This window comes from Rhinolophus sinicus, chromosome 4, assembly GCF_057876585.1.
Source record: "Rhinolophus sinicus isolate RSI-liver-muscle chromosome 4, RSI-T2T, whole genome shotgun sequence".
In the NCBI taxonomy this organism is placed as follows: Eukaryota; Metazoa; Chordata; class Mammalia; order Chiroptera; family Rhinolophidae; genus Rhinolophus; species Rhinolophus sinicus.
The window spans coordinates 33,956,761-33,977,330 of NC_142504.1; the positions used below are offsets into that span (position 1 = coordinate 33,956,761).

At 34.2% G+C, this 20,570-nt stretch overlaps 1 protein-coding gene across 1 annotated transcript; it reads left to right on the forward strand.

Moving 5' to 3' along the window:
• Positions 1–5,821: 5,821 nt before the first annotated feature.
• Positions 5,822–20,040, forward strand: LRRD1 (leucine rich repeats and death domain containing 1). Its single transcript, XM_019716725.3, has 5 exons — positions 5,822–7,762; positions 12,243–12,441; positions 16,412–16,573; positions 18,636–18,753; positions 19,854–20,040. Exons 1-5 carry the CDS (start codon positions 5,822–5,824, stop codon positions 20,038–20,040), a joined length of 2,607 nt encoding a protein of 868 aa, XP_019572284.3.
• Positions 20,041–20,570: the final 530 nt, after the last annotated feature.

Sequence of the window (20,570 nt, forward strand, 5' to 3'; positions counted from 1 at the left end):
TCAGTTCTCCTTCCATCACCATATATTGGATCCCCCTTACCCTCATCTCCCACCCCCCAACCCCCTTACCCTCTGGTAACCACTAAACTATTGTCTGTGTCTATGAGTTTCTGTTTCTCGTTTGTTTGTCTTGTTCTCTTGTTGTTTTTGGTTTATATACCACATATCAGTGAAATCACATGGTTCTCTGCTTTTTCTGTCTGACTTATTTCGCTCAGCATTACACTCTCAAGATCCATCCATGTTGTCACAAATGTTCCTATATCATCTTCTCTTACCGCCGAATAGTATTCCATTGTGTATATATACCACGACTTCTTTATCCATTCATCTATCGAAGAACATTTTGGTTGTTTCCATGTCTTGGCCACCGTAAACAAAGCTGCAGTGAACATTGGAGCACACGTGTCTTTATGGATAAATGTTTTCAGGTTTTTTGGGTAGATACCCAGGAGAGGGATTGCTGGGTCATATGGCAATTCTATTCGTAATTTTTTGAGGAACCGCCACACTGCCTTCCATAACGGCTGCACCAGTCTGCATTCCCACCAACAGTGTATGAGGGTTCCTTTTTCTCCATAGCCTCTCCAACACTTGTTACTATTTGTCTTGTTGATGATAGCCATTCTGACTGGGGTGAGGTGATATCTCATTGTGGTTTTTATTTGCATTTCTCTGATGATTAGTGATGTTGAGCATTTTTTCATATATCTATTTGCCATTTGTATGTCCTCTTTGGAGAAATGTCTCTTTAGGTCCTCTGCCCATTTTTCAATTGGGTTGTTTGTTTTTTTGTTGTTGAGTTGCATGAGTTCCTTGTATATTCTGGATATTAGCCCCTTATCGGAGGCACTGTTTGCAAAAATCTTCCAATCAGTTGGTGGCCTCTTTATTTTGTTGATGGTTTCTTTTGCTGTGCAGAAGCTTTCAAGTTTCATATAGTCCCATTCATTTATTTTAGCTTTTACTTCCGTTGCCTTTGGAGTCAAATTCATAAAATGCTCTTTGAACCCAAGGTCCATAAGTTTAGTACCACTTTGATCCATTTTGAATTAATTTTGGTACATGGTGACAAATAGCAGTCCAGTTTCATTCTTTTGCATGTGGTTATCCAATTCTCCCAGCACCATTTATTGAAGAGGCTCTCTTTCCTCCATTGTATGTTTTTAGCTTCTTTGTCAAAAATTATCTGTCCATATTTATGTGGTTTTATTTCTGGGTTCTCAATTCTATTCCATTGGTCTGTGTGTCTGTTTTTCTGCCAATGCCATGCCGTTTTGATTATTGTAGCCCTGTAGTACAAGCCAAAGTCAGGAAGTGTGATACCTCCATTATTGTTCTCTTTTTTCTTAAGATTGCTTTGGCTATTTGGGGTCTTTTGTGGTTCCAAACAAATCTAATGGTTTTTTGTTCTATTTCTTTAAAAAAATGCCATTGGGATTTTGATGGGGATTGCATTGAATCTGTAAATTGCTTTGGGTAATATGGCCATTTTAACTATGTTGATTCTTCCAATCCATGAGCACGGAATGTCTTTCCATTTCTTGGTGTGTTCTTCAATTTCTTTCAAAAATGTCTTATAGTTTTCAGCATTTAGGTCTTTCGGATATAACTCATTTAACATGTCTCATATTATGGACATTGATGATATTTCCAATCTGTTATTAAAAACAATGCTTTTTGTGTCCACTTAAGAATTCATTCTCTTTCCTAATGTCATGAAAACATCTTCCTATGTCATCGACTGGGAGTCTTATTGTTTTACTCTTCACATTTAAATCTATAGTCTAAAATCAAATCTAAAGTTGATTTTTGTGGCTGGCTAGATAGGGGTCAAATATCTTTTTCTTTTTATATGGATTCCCAGTTGACCCAGAATCAAAGGCCATCCTTTCCCCAGTGCTCTTAGTGCCTTTGCCATAAATCAAGAGCTATATATGCGTGGGTTCCGTCCTTTTAATTTCAACCTTTCTGTGACTGTATGCTTTAGAGTCATCTTTCAAAAATAAGCACTTAGGTTTTGTTTTTTTATTACAAATCTGACTTTTAATTGGTTATTTAGTCCATTCACATTTATTTTGATTATCAACATACACATTTGTGTCTGTTTCTACCTTATTTGAATTTTGTCTGTCTGATTTCTCCTTTATTGCTCTAAAAAAAATCTGACTGTACTTTGTTATTGTTCTTTTTTTCATTATTTAAAGTTTTTCTCTCTAAAAGTTGAATTTATTCCCTCTACTTTTATTCTTTTAATTTCTTAAAATTTATCAAATTTTATCAAGCATGTCTAACACAGCCATAAAGCTGAACAGCTTCCATCAACCTCAGATAAAAAAGACTTAAAAACATGTTAGCTGAGGTCTTTTTATTTTACTCTGAAGTAATTTTAGATTTGTAAAAAAGTTGCAGTACTAGTAAAGAGAATTCCCTTCTAGCATTTATCCGGCTTCCTCTAATATGAACGTTTTTAATAATCATAGTACAATTATCAAAACAAAAATATTTACATTGGTATAGCACCAACTAAACTACAGACTTTATTTGGAATTTGTTTTTTTAACACGATGTGTTTTTTCTGTTCCAGAATCTAACCTGGGATCCCATATTAAGATTGTCACGTCTCCTTCGTCTCCTCCAATCTGTGGCAGTTTCTGAGTCTTTTCTTATCTTTTATGGCCTCAACACTTTTGAAGAGTACTGGTCAGTTATTTTGCAGAATGTCCCTCAATTTGGATTTGTCTGCTTTGTTTTTCCTGATCAGACGAGGGTTATGCATTTTTGGCAAGAATACCACAGAAGTGATGTGCCTTTCTCAGTCCTCCATATCTGGGAGTACATGATATACTGGCGAGGTTGACTTAAATCACTTGGCAAAGGTGGTGTCTACTGGCCTTCTACCCTGCAGTTACCATCACTTCTATAACTCATAAATATATTTGGGGAGATTCTGGACTCACATACTATTGTATAATATTCCAGTTATGTCTTCTTTAATGCCATACGCGAGAGACTAGTATTGTTTTACACAGACTATTATTTATTTGAATTTACCTATGTGTCTACCATTTCACTTGCTCACTATTCCCTCTTGAATTTCAGATCATCCTCTGGTATCTTTTCCTCTTCCTTAAAGAAAATCTTTTAGAAGTTACTTTAGAGTAAGTCTCTTGGTGGTAAAAGCTCCCAGTTTTTTTGTGTTTTTTTTTACAAATGTTTTTATTTTCCTTTTAGTTTTGAATGATAATTTGGCTGGATACCCAATTCTAGGTTGATAGTGACTCTCTCTCAGCATTTTGAATAAGTTTTTCCACTGTCCTCTAGCTTTCATTGTAGTTGCTAGGAAGTCTATTTTCACCATTCCTTTATAGGTGTTCTTTCCCTTCTCTCTGACTACTCTCACAACATTTTTATGTTTACGTTGTTCTGTAGTTTCAGGATAAAAATTTACTTATTCTGCTTTGGATATGCTGTACATCATGGATCTGTGGATTCATATTTTTCAGTTCTGGAATATTCATGACCATCACTTCTTTAAATATTGCCTTGCTCTCCATTAGCTCCACTTTCTCCTTCTGGAAAAATATATGTTAATCATTCTTATTATATTTTCTATGTGCTCTTTTATATTTTCCTACGTTTTGGATATATCTTTCAGACATATTTTCCAGTTCGCTAAATTGTCCAATTGTCCTAGCATCATTGTTGAAAAGACCATCTATTTTTTCCAGTGCTCAAAAATCCCATCTTTTTCATAAATCAAGTATCATGTCATAATCAAATGTCTGTTTCTGGACTTTCTATACATTCTACTGATCTACTTGAATATTCTTGGACCAATATTTGTATCACCTTAATTACTATAGCTTTATAATAAGTCTTGATAGTCAACAAGAAAGTCCTCCCACCTGGTTTTCTATCATGACTATTTTTGGCCCTTGTTTGTCCAAATACTTTTAAGAATTAGATTGTCAAGCTCCACAAAAATAAGATTAGGATTTTGATTGGAATCGTATTGACAGTATATATATATATATATATCAATTTAAAAATAATACCTCTCCATTTATTTAGGACTTCTCTAATTTCTCTTATTACATTTTGTAGTTACATTAAGTAGCATTTTTTTCAGTAAAGTCTTGCTCATTTTTTATTAGATTTATTCCTAATATTTAATTGTAAATGATAAACTTTCATTTTCATTTTCTAATTCTGTTTTGTTAATATCAGGAAGGAAATTGACTTTTGTATGTTGACTTTGTATTCAGCAACATTACTTAATGTTCTTATTAATTCTAATAATTTATCTGTATATGATCTTGGATTTTCTACATACATAATTATATTATCTGTGACTAATGGCAGTTTTATTTCTTCTTTCATAATCTTCATACCTTTTTTCCTTGCCTATGCCATTGGCTAAGATCTCCAGTACAATGTTGAATAGAAATGATGGAAGAGGGCAACATTTTCTTGCTTCCAATATCAAAGTTTTCATTGTTGCACCAGTAGGTGTGACATTTATTGTAGATTTTTTATGGACTCCCTTTAGCAGGTTAAGGAAATTCCCATCTATTCCTAGTTTGCTAAAATTTTTCTTTAAAATCATGAAAAATGTTGCAATTTATCAAGTGCTTCTGCTTCTATTGAAATTATCATATGATTTTTCTCCTTTTTTAATGTGGCAAACTATGTTGATTTTCTAATGTTAAAATCCAAATTTGCATTCCTGGGACAAACGCAACTTAGTCACAAAATATTCTCTTTTATGTATTGATGGTTTTTATAAAATTTAGAAGTTTTTTTTAATGTTTAGAACTTTTGCATTTTTGTCTTGAGTAAAATTGCACTGTAGTTTTCCTTTTCATATTGTCCTTGTTAGGTGTTGATGTGAAGGTTAGTGTTAGTTTCATAAAACATGTTGGAAATGTTCGTTCTTCTATTCTCTTGAAGAGTTTGTGAAATATTAAAACCATACCAGTTTAATAGAAAGGATTGGATTTAGGGAGCTGTGTAGACAAGTACTGGAGAACTGAAACAGTAAGGGGGAACTGCAGTAACACAGAGATAGTAAGTCTAGGAAGTAGCTACCACACTGAGGATGAAGGGACAAGGGAAAGAGGTTGGTTTATTAAAAACTACAAACTTGGAGAAGGGACCTACTGGGGCTGTGACCCATGCATCTGAGGAGGGGTGCTGCCCAGCTGTGTAGGTGCCTCAGGAGTCACATAAAAGACTTAAAGTCTGGCTTCAGTCCTTGAAAAGGACTTGTTTTACTTCTAGTTTACTCTTATAGAAAGCAACCCCTCTTTCCTTAAGACATTTTACTTCCACCTGTTGGGAAACTGTCATAATGTACTGAATTTGTTGGGACAAGTCACTTTGGTACCATATGTAGACCTGCAATGTCCACAATGCAAACAGCACTCTGCATGTGGCATGGGGGACCACTGGTTATCTAACCCGTCTTATAAAAATTTGCTAAATTCTTTCATTCCCTTATGTCTCCTTTCTAATTGTGTGATCTTTTTTATTCTATAATTTTAATGTGATTCCAAGAGTATCATGTGATAAATGCATGTAATCAACAAATTAGCTTTAACCAGTAATCATATATAAATTAGTTTATTAGTTATAAATATTTTTATATTCATCAAATTATTCATTATAGAATAAAAAGCATATTTAAATTCATTTATGATTTTGATATTTTTATTTCATCTCTTAACATTTGTTTTCTAGGTTCAAAGGAAAAAATTAAACATGAAAATTAAAATCGAGTTACAATCTTGTATTGGTATAAAACATATCAGCAAATAAGATGTCTGAAAAGGAGGATACTTCAAAAGAGATAGAGGACAGCAGTAGTCAATTTAGGACAGAATCTAAATCACAGTTGGTGGAAAAACCTGGATTTATTAAAGAAATATCAAATTTGTTAAAGGAAGGTTCTGATGGGAAACCTTCTGACCAGATTGGTGAAACACATCCTAGAAAGGATACATTAGACAGACATGATGATACATCCTCCTCTGGAAATAAGCCTAAGAGAAATAAAGAACAAAGGGAAGCTCTTCAATTTTCTGAAACAGTCACTAGCTATGACAGCTTGCAATTAATAACTGAAACATCACCAAGTCCATCATCATCAATAACGGAGATGACTGCTGAATATGAGGCTTCTGTTGACTTCCTATCTCATGAAACATTAGGAAAAAACAGTCTACAGCTCTCTGAAGAAAATGAGAAAGGACTTGGCTTAGGGTCAGATGACTTTACAGTCAATCTCAAGGCCAAGGGTTTACAAGAATTCCCCAAGGACATTTTAAATATAAAATATGTAAAATATCTGTATTTAGATGAGAACAAAATCAAAAGTTTTAAAGGAGCAGACTTGGGTGATCTGCTAGGACTAGAAATTCTGTCCTTGCAAGATAATGAACTATCATCATTTCCATCTGAAATTCAGTTACTTCATAATTTAAGGATATTAAATGTCAGTCACAACCAACTAGCACATATACCTAAAGAAATATCACAGCTTGGGAGTATCAAGCAGCTCTTTTTAAATAACAATGACATTGAGAATTTTCCTTCTGGCTTAGTAAGTCTTAGAAACTTGGAAATTTTAAGTCTGGCTAAAAATAAGTTAAGACATATACCAGATACTCTGTCTAGTTTGAAAAACTTGAGTGTTCTCACTCTGGCATATAATCAGCTAACAATATTTCCTAAAGTTCTGTGCTTTCTGCCAAAGTTAATTTCATTAAACCTTACTGGAAACCTGATAAGCAGTTTGCCAAAAGAAATTAGGGAGCTTAAAAATTTAGGAAAACTTTTAATGGATCACAATAAACTTACATTTTTGCCAGTGGACATTTTTCAATTGCTCAAAATGCAAGAACTTCAGCTGACTAACAACAAATTAGAAGTTATTTCACACAAAATAGAGAATTTTAGGGAACTTAAGATTCTAATACTTGATAAAAATATACTGAAAGAAATACCAGAGAAAATTTCCCACTGTGTAATGTTGGAATGCCTTAGTCTTAGTGATAATAAATTAACGGAACTTCCTAAGAACATCCACAAGCTTAAAAATTTAAGAAAACTCTGTGTAAACAGAAATAACATAGTGAGAATACCTGAAGATATCTCACATCTTAATAATATGTTCGGTTTAGAATTTTCAGGAAATACAATCACAGATGTTCCTATTGAAATAAAAAACTGCAGAAAAATAACTAAAGTTGAATTGAGTTATAATAAAATAATCTATTTTCCAGTAGGTTTGTGCGCTTTAGATTCTCTTTATTATTTGAGCATTAATGGAAATTATATTTCAGAAATACCTATGGATATATCTTTCAGTAAACAACAGCTTCATTTAGAATTTAATGAAAACAACCTCCTCATATTTTCTGAGCACTTTTGTTCTCTAATTAATCTTCAACACCTGGATCTTGGTAAAAACCAAATAAGGGAAATTCCACCATCTATTTCCAATATGGCATCACTCCATGTTCTCATTTTATGCTGTAATAAATTTGAAACTTTTCCTATAGAAGTGTGTACTTTAGCAAATTTGCAAGTACTTAATTTTTCAGAAAACCAAATACAGAAAATTCCTCCAGAGATCTGTAACTTAAAAGAAATCCAGAAATTAAACATCTCAAGCAATCAATTTACGTATTTTCCTACTGAGTTGTGTCAACTTCTCTCACTGGAAGAGCTGAATATAAGTCAGATAAATGGGACAAAGGTAAGAGAGTGATATTTTGGACTTGGGGGGAAGGTGGGACTGAAGAGAATCAGAATCTAAGCTGTATGAGTATATGTGTTTTAAATTTAGGTGGAATATTTTATTTTTAAAAGGATAGGTTTTATATTTTAATCCCATACTTGGCTTACAAATGCACTTCTCAACACAAAAGTTTTATAGGAAAATATTTCATTAAAATGAAATGCCAAGTAAAGCTGACAATTTTATATATTTCTTTTTATTTCAGTTAAATTATAAAAATAGTTTCAAACTTATGGATTAATATAAATACATTATTGGAGGAAAATTGAGAAAAGTGAAAAAAAAATCATTCCACGAGCACATTACTGCAATATAACTGTACTGGTCATATGTTGACAACTTACTTTCAGCCTTTTTTTTCCTTATGTATATAGTTTTCTAAGCAATTATAAAAAGACTGTACATTCAAGTTTAAATTCTTTCATTTTCACTTAATGTATCATAATAATTTCCCCGTGATATAACATAATCTTCCCAATAATTGTTATAACCAACACGTGATTTATGTGACTAATCCTGTTAAATATTTAGGGATGTTGTAAATTTTGTTTTTTTACCTTTTTGATGAAAACTTTACTGAAATAAATATAAGAAAACCGACTTAAAAGGAGACTTTACAATATTAAGACTCAATATTACAAAGATGCCAGTTCTTCAAAATTACTAAATTCAATGCAATTTAATAAGACTCCCAAATAGAATTTTAATATAGAAATAACAAACTCATTCTAAAGTTCATATTAAAGGATATAAAGTTCACATTTTAAAAAATCACCAAGAAAAGCAAAGAACAAGGGCGGGGGCAGGGGGTATATGTGACACGATACACAATTAAATTAGAACAGCACTCTGTGCTCAGGTGTAGACAAACTGAATCCATAGAAGAGCAACATTTAGAAACCTTCCCATGCATCCAGGGCAGTTTATTGAAACATGATGTGACCTTTTTTTTTATCAGCAAGGGCTCTTCACTGGATGGTGTTATGTCCATTTGCTACCCATTTAATTGGGAAGAAAAAAAAAAAGTTTAGATCCCTATTTCATATTTACTAAAAAATCAATTCCAGTTGGATTAAAGATATAAAAGCAAAAGGCAAGATGTTTTTTTAAGGCATTGGAAGAACATATATAATTCTTTTTATGATGGAAGGGTGAATATTTCTAAAGGTGACGCAAAATATCCCATCTGTAAAGAAAAGGTTTGAGGTTTGACTCTGCAATTATTTTCTATAAGACAAAAGAAAGCTTACAGTTTAGCAGTGGGCTATGACAAAGCATTGCAACATATTAACAAAATTGGTGTCAGATATAGAGACCCCAACAAGTAAAGACTGAAACCTCCCATGTACATACAAAGGCGGCAGTGTGCTTTTCTAGTTTTTCCAAAATAATTTTAAAAGATTGGCAAAGCATATAAATAGTTCATTCACCAGAAAGACAGATAATTGATAAACACGAAAAGGTGCCAACCTCACTGATACTCAGTGAAATGCAAATTCGAATAACCCGGTTTCACTCTTGCTGTTGGTATCGTGTGACTTTCTTTTCTGTTAGTCTTGCTGGAGGCTTATCAATTTATTGATCTTTCAAAAAAACCAGCTTTTGGCTTCATTTGTTTTCTCTGTTGTTTTTGGAGTTTTTTCCAATTTCATTAATTTCTGTTCTTTTCTTTTTCCTTCTTTCTGCTAGATGAGGGTTTATTTTGCTCATCCTTTTCCAGTTTTTAAGATGGAAGCTTAGACTATTGATCTAAGAACTTCTTTCCTAATATAAGCACTCAAGGCTACAAATTTCCTTCCAAGACGCGTTAGCTGTGCGGTTATGGAGTATATTGTTTCATTTCCAACTGATGTGCAATTTTCCTGTTACCTTCGATTTCTAGTTTAATTCCATTTTAGTCAGAAACATACTCTATGATTTCATTTACTTTATTTTTGTTAATGTTTATTTTATAAACCAGGATATGGTCTATATTTTTATTTTATTTTATTTTTTATTTTATTCTATTGGGGAATATTGGGGGACAGTGTGTTTCTCCAGGACCCATCAGCTCGAAGTCATTATCCTTCAATCTAGTTGTGGAGGGCACAGCTCAGCTCCAAGTCCAATCGCTGTTTTCAATCTTGAGTTGCAGGGGGCGCAACCCAGGGATGCTGTAATTTTTCATCATCACAAATAATGCTGTGAAGACCGTCTTCATCAATATAGCCTTTTTCATATTTTATTATCTCTTTAGGATATTTTCCCTTAAAAATTGCTAGATTAATGGAAATAAATGTTCTTTATAGCTTAGCATTTCATTTTACTCAAATTCTAAGAGTGAATTTTATGAAATACTTTTTCAAAGTCAAAACATTACTGATGTATATTGAGACACATTATTGAAAAGGACACGTGGCTATCTTTAATGTGATTGTCAGTCAAATTAAAGTCCTTTAATAGAGGTCAGACTATTATCTGCAGCAAGATTTCCCGAAGTCTGTTCCTAAAATAAACTAGTGCCATGAGCTGCTCCTGAAAATAACTAAATAAATAAATGGGTAAACGGGTTCCTATCGTCAAATAGCTTCGAGAAGCACTGGGTTCTCAGAGAATCACAATGAATGTTAGTGTATTAAAAGTTGTGAAGAGTCCTGCACTCAACAAGCTGGTTTGTGTCTATTTAACCCATATTTCCCAAACTTACTTGACCTTTTTGAACCTAACACATGCTATATAGAACCTTTCCAGAAAGGTTATTCCGGGGAATAGTTGCTTGAGGTAGAAGGAATGAATAATGATACACGTTGTGTTTTAAAAGTTGCTCTTGTATTCAAAGACACTTTTTCTGCATTATAATCAACTAATTGCTTGGCTAATTTGTAATCCTCTCACTTTCTCCTCCTGTATCTTACTGTGGAAGTCTACAGGTTGTGTTCTTAATTTTCTCTTTTTTAGTAACTCCATCCTCTAAGACTACACCATACACATGACTCAAATCTACATAACTGGAGCTGATCACTAGTGGTTTAGTCCCACAGTTCTTGTTCTTTTAGTCTTCTATTGTCTATACTCAACATAACTTCAAACTCATCTATCTTTCCAATGTAACTCCATTCAAAACCTCTGCATTTGGTCCTGATGCCATTTTCTTCAAATCTACCAATCTAGAAATCATGGAATCATCTTTGACTGTTGCTTTCCCATCACCATTATACTGAATCTTACACCAAAGTTGTCTCATTTTGCCTCTGAAAAAGCTCTTGGATCATTCTCCCTTGTTTTCCAGTGTCACTATCTCACACAGTGTCACCAGTCTTGCCATAGCCTGGTTCCATATTCCTTCTTCAAACATATCTCCCTTTGCTTCCTATCACCTCTCTTTACTGGTCAGCTTCTCCCTGGCCATTTTCATGCATGATACTTGTCTTGCCTTAAGTGTCCTGTAATTTCTATCCAATCCCATTCATCCTTAGGATGTCATTTGAGTCCCACCTGCTACATGAAACTTTCCTTTAGTCCTCTGATTTGTACTGATATACATCTTCTAAACTTGCATATATCTGTTATTGTACTCTGACATTGGAGTACCTATTACTTAATGCTATTTCTTGATGGTTTCATATACGTATATTTTGTTCCCTGAACTAAACTGTAATCTCCTTGAAGTGAGGGACTGTCTCTTATGCTTCGTTTATATCTGGAAGAACAATGAGCACAATATCCAGCATTTACTTTGTTTCGATATTTCTGAGGGACCCATATACTCAAAATTCTTTTGTTCATGCATAGAACTTCCTTTATTTCAAAACCAATTGTGATGGCCTTATTTCTTTGAGTGTACATATTTTTTCTTCACCTTAGCAGAGTATCTTAATTCCTGATATTTTGCATTGCTTTTTGTACTAGGAATTTTTATTTTAGGCTGCATTGCCAAACTGTGTGATTCCATTCTAAAGGGGTTTATTGAGTGTTTACTCAAAATGCACAATGCTTAGGAACACACATACAGAAAGTATAAAAGGTACATCATGTCATTTAGAAATCCAAGGAAAACACCCAATGGACTAATAAAAAGTAATGTTGGTAAGAATAGAAAAAAAGAGATCAAATGTGGGACAGAATAATTGGGAAAGACTTCAGGGAAGAAGAGAATAAACCAAAGCAGGGTCAGATTTAAGGAGGAAAGAAAGAGATAAGATGGCAACGAAGAGAGTCAGAAAAGAGGGTTAGCAAGCTCGGGGTTGAATTGGTAGCATGGGTCAGACTGAAGAGGTCGTAGGATGCCACACAATATGTCGTGGGTTTTAGCAAGGGAGTCGCAAAGGAATTTGTGACATCGTGAAATATCTCCTTTTTAAGACAAAAAATAAAAATCCCTCCTTCTATTTGATTTTAGAAAAAAATATTAGCTGTAGAAATATTTATTAAAAATATAATTCTTTAATTTTTGTTACAGTTAACAAGACTTCCAGAGGAGCTGTCTAATATGACTCAACTTAAAAGACTTGATATCTCAAATAATGCAATCAGAGCGATTCCAACAAATATAGGGAAACTGAGAAGTCTGGTTAGTTTAAATGCATACAACAATCAAATAAGTTATCTGCCACCATCCTTTCTATCTTTAAATGATCTCCAGCAACTAAACTTGAGTGGTGAGTATCAAGCATAATCAATAAGTAGAGTATTAGTGTCGAGGTTATAAATTTTACTGACAGGACAGAATGGCAAACAGTCAACATAATGTATTAAGTGCCCATTGGAAGGGAATGGCTATCGTAGGTAAAGAAAATGTGAGTAGAGCATAAGGTCCAGTTCTTTTCCTGAAAGAGGTTATAATCCAGCTGGGGAACCAGAACATATTTTCATTTCTTTTCTGTCTCCTCTGCCTATACCCATTCATTCAGTATTTCTTCCCTCCTGAACTTGACACTATTCATCACCTACCTACACAACCTTAGGTCAGCATTTTCTCTGTTTTCCCTTCTCCGCTGGCTACCTGATCCTACTCCTATACCCTACAACATTCTAATACCTTACAGTCTTTTACAAAGTCAATCACTACAATAACAAATTTAAAAAAGTAAATCATTTACTCAAAAGATATCAGAAAAGATTTCCCAAAGCACAACAAACACTATGTTTCCCCGAAAATAAGACCTAACCGGAAAATAAGCCGTAGCATGATTTTTCAGGATGCTCGTAATATAAAATAGGCTCTACCGTATTTTCCCGAAAATAAGACCAGGTCTTATATTAATTTTTGCTCCAAAAGCTACATTAGGGCTTATTTTATATTACGAGCATCCTGAAAAATCATGCTACGGCTTATTTTCCGGTTAGGTCTTATTTTTGGGGAAACACGGTACTAGACTGGTATTTTGAAAAATATTATTATTATGAAATATTTTAAACTTACAGAAAATAATAAACACCTACATACCTATTCCCAGATATAAAGAGTGTTACGGTTGTGTGATATTTAGTTGAGCTATTTTTAATTAAGAAATAAAATAATAGAGGTGAAACTTTTTGTGCCCAAACTAAAAGTAACCATTTTGTGCGTATCTTTTTTCCACTCATGTTTTTATACATATATATGCATGTATATATATCCATACAAAGTACTATTTTGAATTTTTTAATTGTATTAAATCTTATACTATATGGTATGTAATTCGCCATTCTGTAACCTGCTTTTTTCATTTGTCATATTTTAAAAATTAATCCACGTTAATATATACATAGACCTATTTCATTCATTTGAAATGCTTAATATTCAATTATATGGTTAAACAACAATTAACCCATTATCCTGTTGACAGACAATTAAGCTGTTTCCAATTTGTTTGCTACTATAAACATTCTTGAGCATGATATTTCTGGTATACATCTGCTTGAGTTTCTTTAGTGCACATAGCTATAAGGAGAATTGCTGGATCAGAGGGTATATACATCTTCAGCTTTACCAGATTTGGGGATATTGGGCTAACCACAAGAACAATTGAGTTTATGAAATCATACCTTTCAGTCTAAAGTAGCATTTCTAACTAGGGCAGTCTTAGAGGATTTCCAGATTGAAAACAAAGTTCATCTTTTTGTTATCATAGTACCAGTAGTGCAGTAAAACCTACAGTAATGCATCAATACTTAGATATAATGCAACTAGAACTTATCTCCTGAGTTCCCAGAACTCCCTGTAAGCTGGCTATGCAGGTACACATCAGTCATTTCATTAATTTTGCAGTAAGTTACAATAACTCAGCCCTGCAATTGGATTTTTGGTCTCACTTTTGTGTTATGGCAAAGTTTTACTGTCTTTTAGGGAGGTTATTTATCTGTCCAAGTGTAGGACAGGAGATACTCCACTCACCTACTATTTGTGCATGAAAAAAGGCTGCCTAGTGCCTCCTGGCCACTGGAGAACACAACTACCAACCGGAAGCACAGTTCTCCGTAGGCCTTCTAGTACAGGATCCAGGAGAACGGGACGCTCACAGACTTTTCAGCAGGCTTAGCCAGCTCTCTGTTAGTCCCCATCGGCATTAGGAAAAGACATCAGTCAGGATCCAATCAGGAGACAGAAACTATACGTTAATGACCAAGTATGCTCTTAACTACATAACTGAAAGGGTAAATGAAAATTCTAAGGTTATCACAAAAGTAGCAATGGCAGGAAACAACGGCCCTATGGCTGAGGGAGTAAAGTTGGAATTACTACAACTTAAAAGATTGGAGGAGGGGCCACGCAGAAGTGAAAGTTAGATATCTGAGGATGGAACACTGCTTGGCTAGTGCTGGTTGCTTTGAGCTTGGGGTGTGAGTGCGTGTACTGGGTAAACCGCAGACTGCACTCAGCTGTTTCAATGGGAAGGAACAGCTACTGGTGGGGTAAAAGAGGGTAGCTTGGGCGACACTCAAGAAAAAAACAGTCAAGAAGCCCACAGAGAGATAAGTTTGGAGGCAAAGACTGCACAACTGGCAGGCCCACAGTCACCAACTTTTATTGCCAAATTTGAAGTTAGAGGGGCTCAGTTCAAGTCTTGTAGTTTAATGTTTCCTTCATTCATAAAATGAAGCTACCAGGAATACCCATGCCATAGATTTGGTGGGTGACTGAATGAGATTTTGAAAGCAGGTAGCATACTGTGAGAGCACCATTCAAACAAAAGGCCTCTTGTGAAGAAAAGCCCTCTTGTCACTCACTGCAGTGAATTTAGGAAGCCAACCTCTCCGAACCTCAATTTTCTCATCAGCAAGACAAGAAGGCTGTAACTTCTGCTTGTCCATAGAGTTGTGGGAATATAATTCGGTAAAACTTATGAAACACTTTGACAAATGTGAGACATTATACGAAAAAATGGATTTCGATATTAATTCCTTCCCTCATAGCACGGGTTTTGGAGTAGAAAAGACCTTAGTTAGATTTCTAGCTCCATCATTCACTAGGAAGCTTTTTTTTTTAAATGTTAAACTTCTGTTTCCTAACCTTTAAATAGAAATAATAATATCTCCTCTTTGGATTGGGAGCATTAAGTGGTTAACCAACGACAAGCACAGAAATTGATACAGTGTAGGTTTTTAAAAAATGTTAGCGTCTCTCCTCCAAGGAGCTAAAATACCAAATGAAAGGAAGACAGACGGACATGTGAGTTGCTTGTAGTTTTTCTCAACGAGGAAAGACCTCACAGTTCTCTACAGATCTGCATTGGTAATGCCACCCAGCAGGCTTTCATTCCCTACCTGCAAGACAGCTAGTTATGCAAGTAGAGTTGTATCTGTTGTTCACAGCTGGCCTCTGTTCTGACGTTCAGTGCCTGTGCTAAACCAGTTAAGTATTTTGAAGATCACTACTTACGTGGACTAACATAACAGCCTCTGAAGGGACTCCCAATCAATAGCCTCTCTTCCCTTTGTTAATGCCAGTATTTCCTTTTTACTAATTGTTATTACATTTATTGGGGTGACATTGATTAGTAAAATTATACAGGTTTCAAGCGCACAATTCTATAATACATCATCTACATGTTGCATTGTGTGTTCACCACCCAGAGTCAGTTCTCCTTCCATCACCAAATATTTGACTCCCCTTTCCCTGAAACAGGAAAAGGACATTAATGGAAAATCTAATGACACCCAGAAATGTGCAAAGTTTATCTAATTCTAAGGTACCAGTGTTAATTTCTTAGATTTGATAAATGTAACATGATAACATGAGCTAACATTAGGGGAACCTAAAACTAGATGAGGAGTACACAGAAACTCTACAATTTCTGCAACTTTTCCGTAAATCTGAAATTACTTCAAATAAAAAGTTTATTTTTTTAAAAAATTATCATTATATCTACTCTCTCAAGTCCCTTCCTGAATTATAAGAGGAAAGCCTATCTCATTTTGCCATTCTCTGTGAGAGAAAGGAACCACTGCTCTGTTTCTTCCTCCTTTTCACTCCTAGCAAGTGAACAACAGGAAGAGTTTAGGATTCTTACTTACGATTTGCCAGCATTGGGAGGGTTCTCTGGTACTTTGCAGTGAGACACAGTAGATGCCGCATATGTAGTTATTTGTCTCCACGCTTTTCTTTTACAGAAAGGTATAATTAAATTATAATTTCTTTTTTATTAGGAAATAATCTTACAGCTCTGCCTAGTGGTATCTATAACCTTTTTTCACTGAAAGATATAAATTTTGATGATAACCCTTTGGTGAGACCTCCAGGAGAAATGTGTAAAGCAAAACAATTGTATACTATCACACGTTATCTACAGAGGGCAGATGAAAGAGATGGTAGGTGATGAGTAAGTGAATTGCTTATAAGTTATTTTCTAGAATCATCTGTACATTAAAAAATAGTTTGCTTTAATTAGAGGCTTTCAATATGTCAGAGACATTAAAATATTTATAATTTTCCCTTTTCAGAAGGAATTTATTTTGATAATTCAGATTATTTAATCTGGGACTATACACATTCAACCACTGAAAACAGTTAAATCCAAGCGGAAGGGTGAGCTGTTTCCCTCCTAGTGGTTTCATTGCCCTTCAATAGGTTTTTTTTTAAATCATGATTGTGGCCAGATTCAGAGAATCCACACACAGATTTCTTCATCAGTTCTAATCTGTATCTCCATATGTAGTTGTTCTAAAAGTCATTACTTGGCCTTAAGAAGTCCATAGAGCCTTTCCATTGATGCCAGTCAGTTGTTTGCCCACTAGAATCACTGGCCTGCAATCCTCGGGCACTCTTCATTCCTTTTGTCCCTAATTATTTCAGAGAGCAAGTCCATTTTCTTTAAATGTTCTTCTACTGGAAAACATGGAGACTGGTTTCTCCAGGCCTATGGGAGGCAAATTTCACTGTCCAATTCTTTCCCTGGGGCTGGGTTCCCAACAACTAAGCTTTTTCCAGCGATTCTGACTTTGCTCCTCATTGTCAATCCTCATAATGCATCCAGATTTTGGTCCTCCTATTTAATGCAGCATTTAATAAGTATTAACTTAATAAGTATTGTTCCAGATATGGGGAAAGGGAATATACAAAACTGTCCCCTAAAATTATTTTATATCATGTACCCTGTGTATGTAGTCAGGAGTTTACCTCAGCATAACCTCATAATCTAGTGAGCTGGTCATTAAAAATGTGCAGCCACAATATACAGCCATACACATGGCTACCATTCACAAGCTTTTGCAAGACTTGGCCTCATCGATTGGGAAAAAACCTGAGATAAAATTAAAAGTCACAGTAGCTGCTTTTTTTTTTAACTTGCTATGCAAGTTGGTTCTGCTGACTATAACCATAAAAAAGGGACATTTTGTGGTAACTTTATTTCTATAAAATAAAGTCTTTAGGGATTTTCAAGGATCCATAAATAATTCTTGTTACGTAACAGCACTTTAGAGAATGGCTGTCAAGTTCATGATTGAATCTCCTTGCTAAAATTCTGTTACTCAAGTTCTTGAGGAAGGAGGATTCATGTGGTTCTGGCCTCTATGGGGAAAGTGCAAAGGGCAATGGCATCAGATCGAAGTCAGCAGAAACAAGAGAACCCTGGCCATTTACCTCCTTTCCTTACGTCTGAGGGGCCTTCAGACAGCAGGCCTGGTGCCCAGAGAGAGCAGACAGGAAGTCACCATAGAAGATGCGTTTATTGTGCAATTAACAAAGAACATGGGGTCCCTTCCTTAAAATGTTACTCAGAAGACTGGATTTTCATTTATATCATTAGCATAAAATCTAGCCTGAGGGATTATTGGTATATAAAAATAAAAAAACAGAAAACATGGAACATATTTGAGATTATTACAGAGGGGTGGGTGATCACTAGTTCTTAAAAATTCCCAAAGTACCTTGGGTCAACAACAAAAAAATGAGTATAGCTCAAATTAGCTAGAAGCTTTGTTTTTCCTAAACTGAATACTCTCTACTTATATCTAAGCCAACATTCATTAAATGAGTGATTTGAATATAAAATATGCATATATACACAATATTTATAGTATCGTGTCTCTCCGAAAATAAGACCTAACAGGAAAATAAGCCCTAGCATGATTTTTCAGGATGACATCCCTGAACATAAGCCCTAATGCGTCTTTTGGAGCAAAAATTAATATAAGATCCAGTATTATTTTTGGGGAAACATGGTAGATGTGAACTTAGCTTCTCCAGATGGTATATAAAGAAGTTCATTAAAAAGCTATCGTATATTAGGTCTGCATTTTACACTTCCATTGTACTTGACATATACATTTGGTAGGAGCACAGAAGTAAGAAACCTAGATATAATAACTCAAAATACAGTATGTTTTTCAAAAGTGATGGCTTAAATTTTCTTTTATGTTCAAATAATAGAGAAAATCTTAGAGAAGATCTTCAAGATAGTTGCCAACAACATCACTGAAACAAATTTTCAATTTTTGTGTCAAAAATTAAACCTGGCAATCTCAGAAACTGATAGGTCTACAAAGAGGTATGTATGAATGACAACATGTGGTATAAGCTTATTCTCATGTTCTGATTTATATCATTAATATTATATGGTTGTGAAACATTCATATTAACATGAACTGTAATTTGCTGTAAAAGAATGACTTTGGTTTATTATATATATTTGAGATCCATGTGGGTATATGTAGTTGTTATGAGTAAGGGCTCTGAGGACAGACGGCTAGGCTTTAAATCCCAACTAGTTTTGCGACCTTAGATAAGTCCCTTAGCTTCTCTATTCCTTAGTTTCTTCACTGGTAAAATAGATATACTTACTGTGTTTCCCCAAAAATAAGACCTAGCCAGATAATCAGCTCTAATGCACCTTTTGGAGCAAAAATTAATATAAGATTGGGTCTTATGTTACATAAGACCTGGTCTTATATAATAGTAAAATAAGACTGGGTATTACATTATATTATATATTATATTATATTATATTATATTATATTATATTATATTATATTATATTATATTATTATAAGACCCGGTCTTATATTATAGTAAAATAAGACCCAGTATTATATATTATACTTTATATTATATCCAATAAAATAAGACCGGGTATTATATTATATTATATTATATTATATTATATTATATTATATTATATTGTATTACATAAAACCTGGTCTTATGTTGTAGTAAAACAAGACCAGGTCTTATATTAATTTTTGCTCCAAAAGACGCATTAGAGCTGATTGTCTGGCTAGATCTTATTTTCAGGGAAACACAGTACTTAAGAGAGTTGTCATGAGACCAAGTTATAAAGCATGTATCAAGAGCAGTAATGCATTGGTTTATAGCAAATAATTCATAATTATTGTTTTGAGGTCTTGTGTAAATCTCTCAGATCGAATGTTAATTGAATTGTTGATTGTCTCCAACGAAGAAGGGGTGAGATGGGGCTAACACTTACTTTCTATGTTCTAAACTCTGTGCTAAATTTTTAAAGGAACTATCTTTACCAAATAATTTAATCCTCACTTCAATCTGGTAAACTGGCTTAAAAACCTAGATATACAATATTTAGTAGTTTGAAACAATGTTCTTTAAGTAATTATTGTTTAAAAAATTTTTCAGCACTGTTTCATTAAGTGAGCGAGTCCACCAAGCACTTGACAGGTGGAAAATGGAAAGTACCAACTTGTTACTAACCACTGCTGCTTTAAGTGACCAACTAACTCGGGCGCTAACTCTGATAGGAGCATATGAAATTATGGACAAAATCACAGCTTTAAAACTTTTTACATGTACAATTAAATTCTGAATAGTGTATAAATAAAAACTGAAAACTTATGATGCACTTATATAACTGAAACTGGATCTAAGAGAATTGCATGTCATGTCTCTTTTTATGCATTCCTAAGAGGTGATAACAATTTATGGCTACCACTGTAATATGTTATAATAAAATATTACAGACAATGTTTTGTGTATTTGTTCTATTGGCCTAGAATTATGATAACAAATTTTAAAACAAATAATTCCATTTAAAAATTCTTTGTTATATAATTCTTTTACACAACCCCATATTTGTAGATAATAAGGTAATTAGTACATTTCATTGAAGTTAGAAAGCAGAGCAGTTTCTTTTTAGATACTGGCTTAAAAATGGAATTGAATATCCCTACTGTTTCTCCATTTGGAATGGGGTCGCTCTGTTAAACATAAACCAAGGCCAGGGTCAGTAAGCCTCTAGTTGAGTGTCCAGATAGGACTGATGGAGTAGTGTCTTGCCTATCATGTGTACCTTCTTCCTCTATCAGAAACCTTCCTTTATATGGGGAACCCATTTCA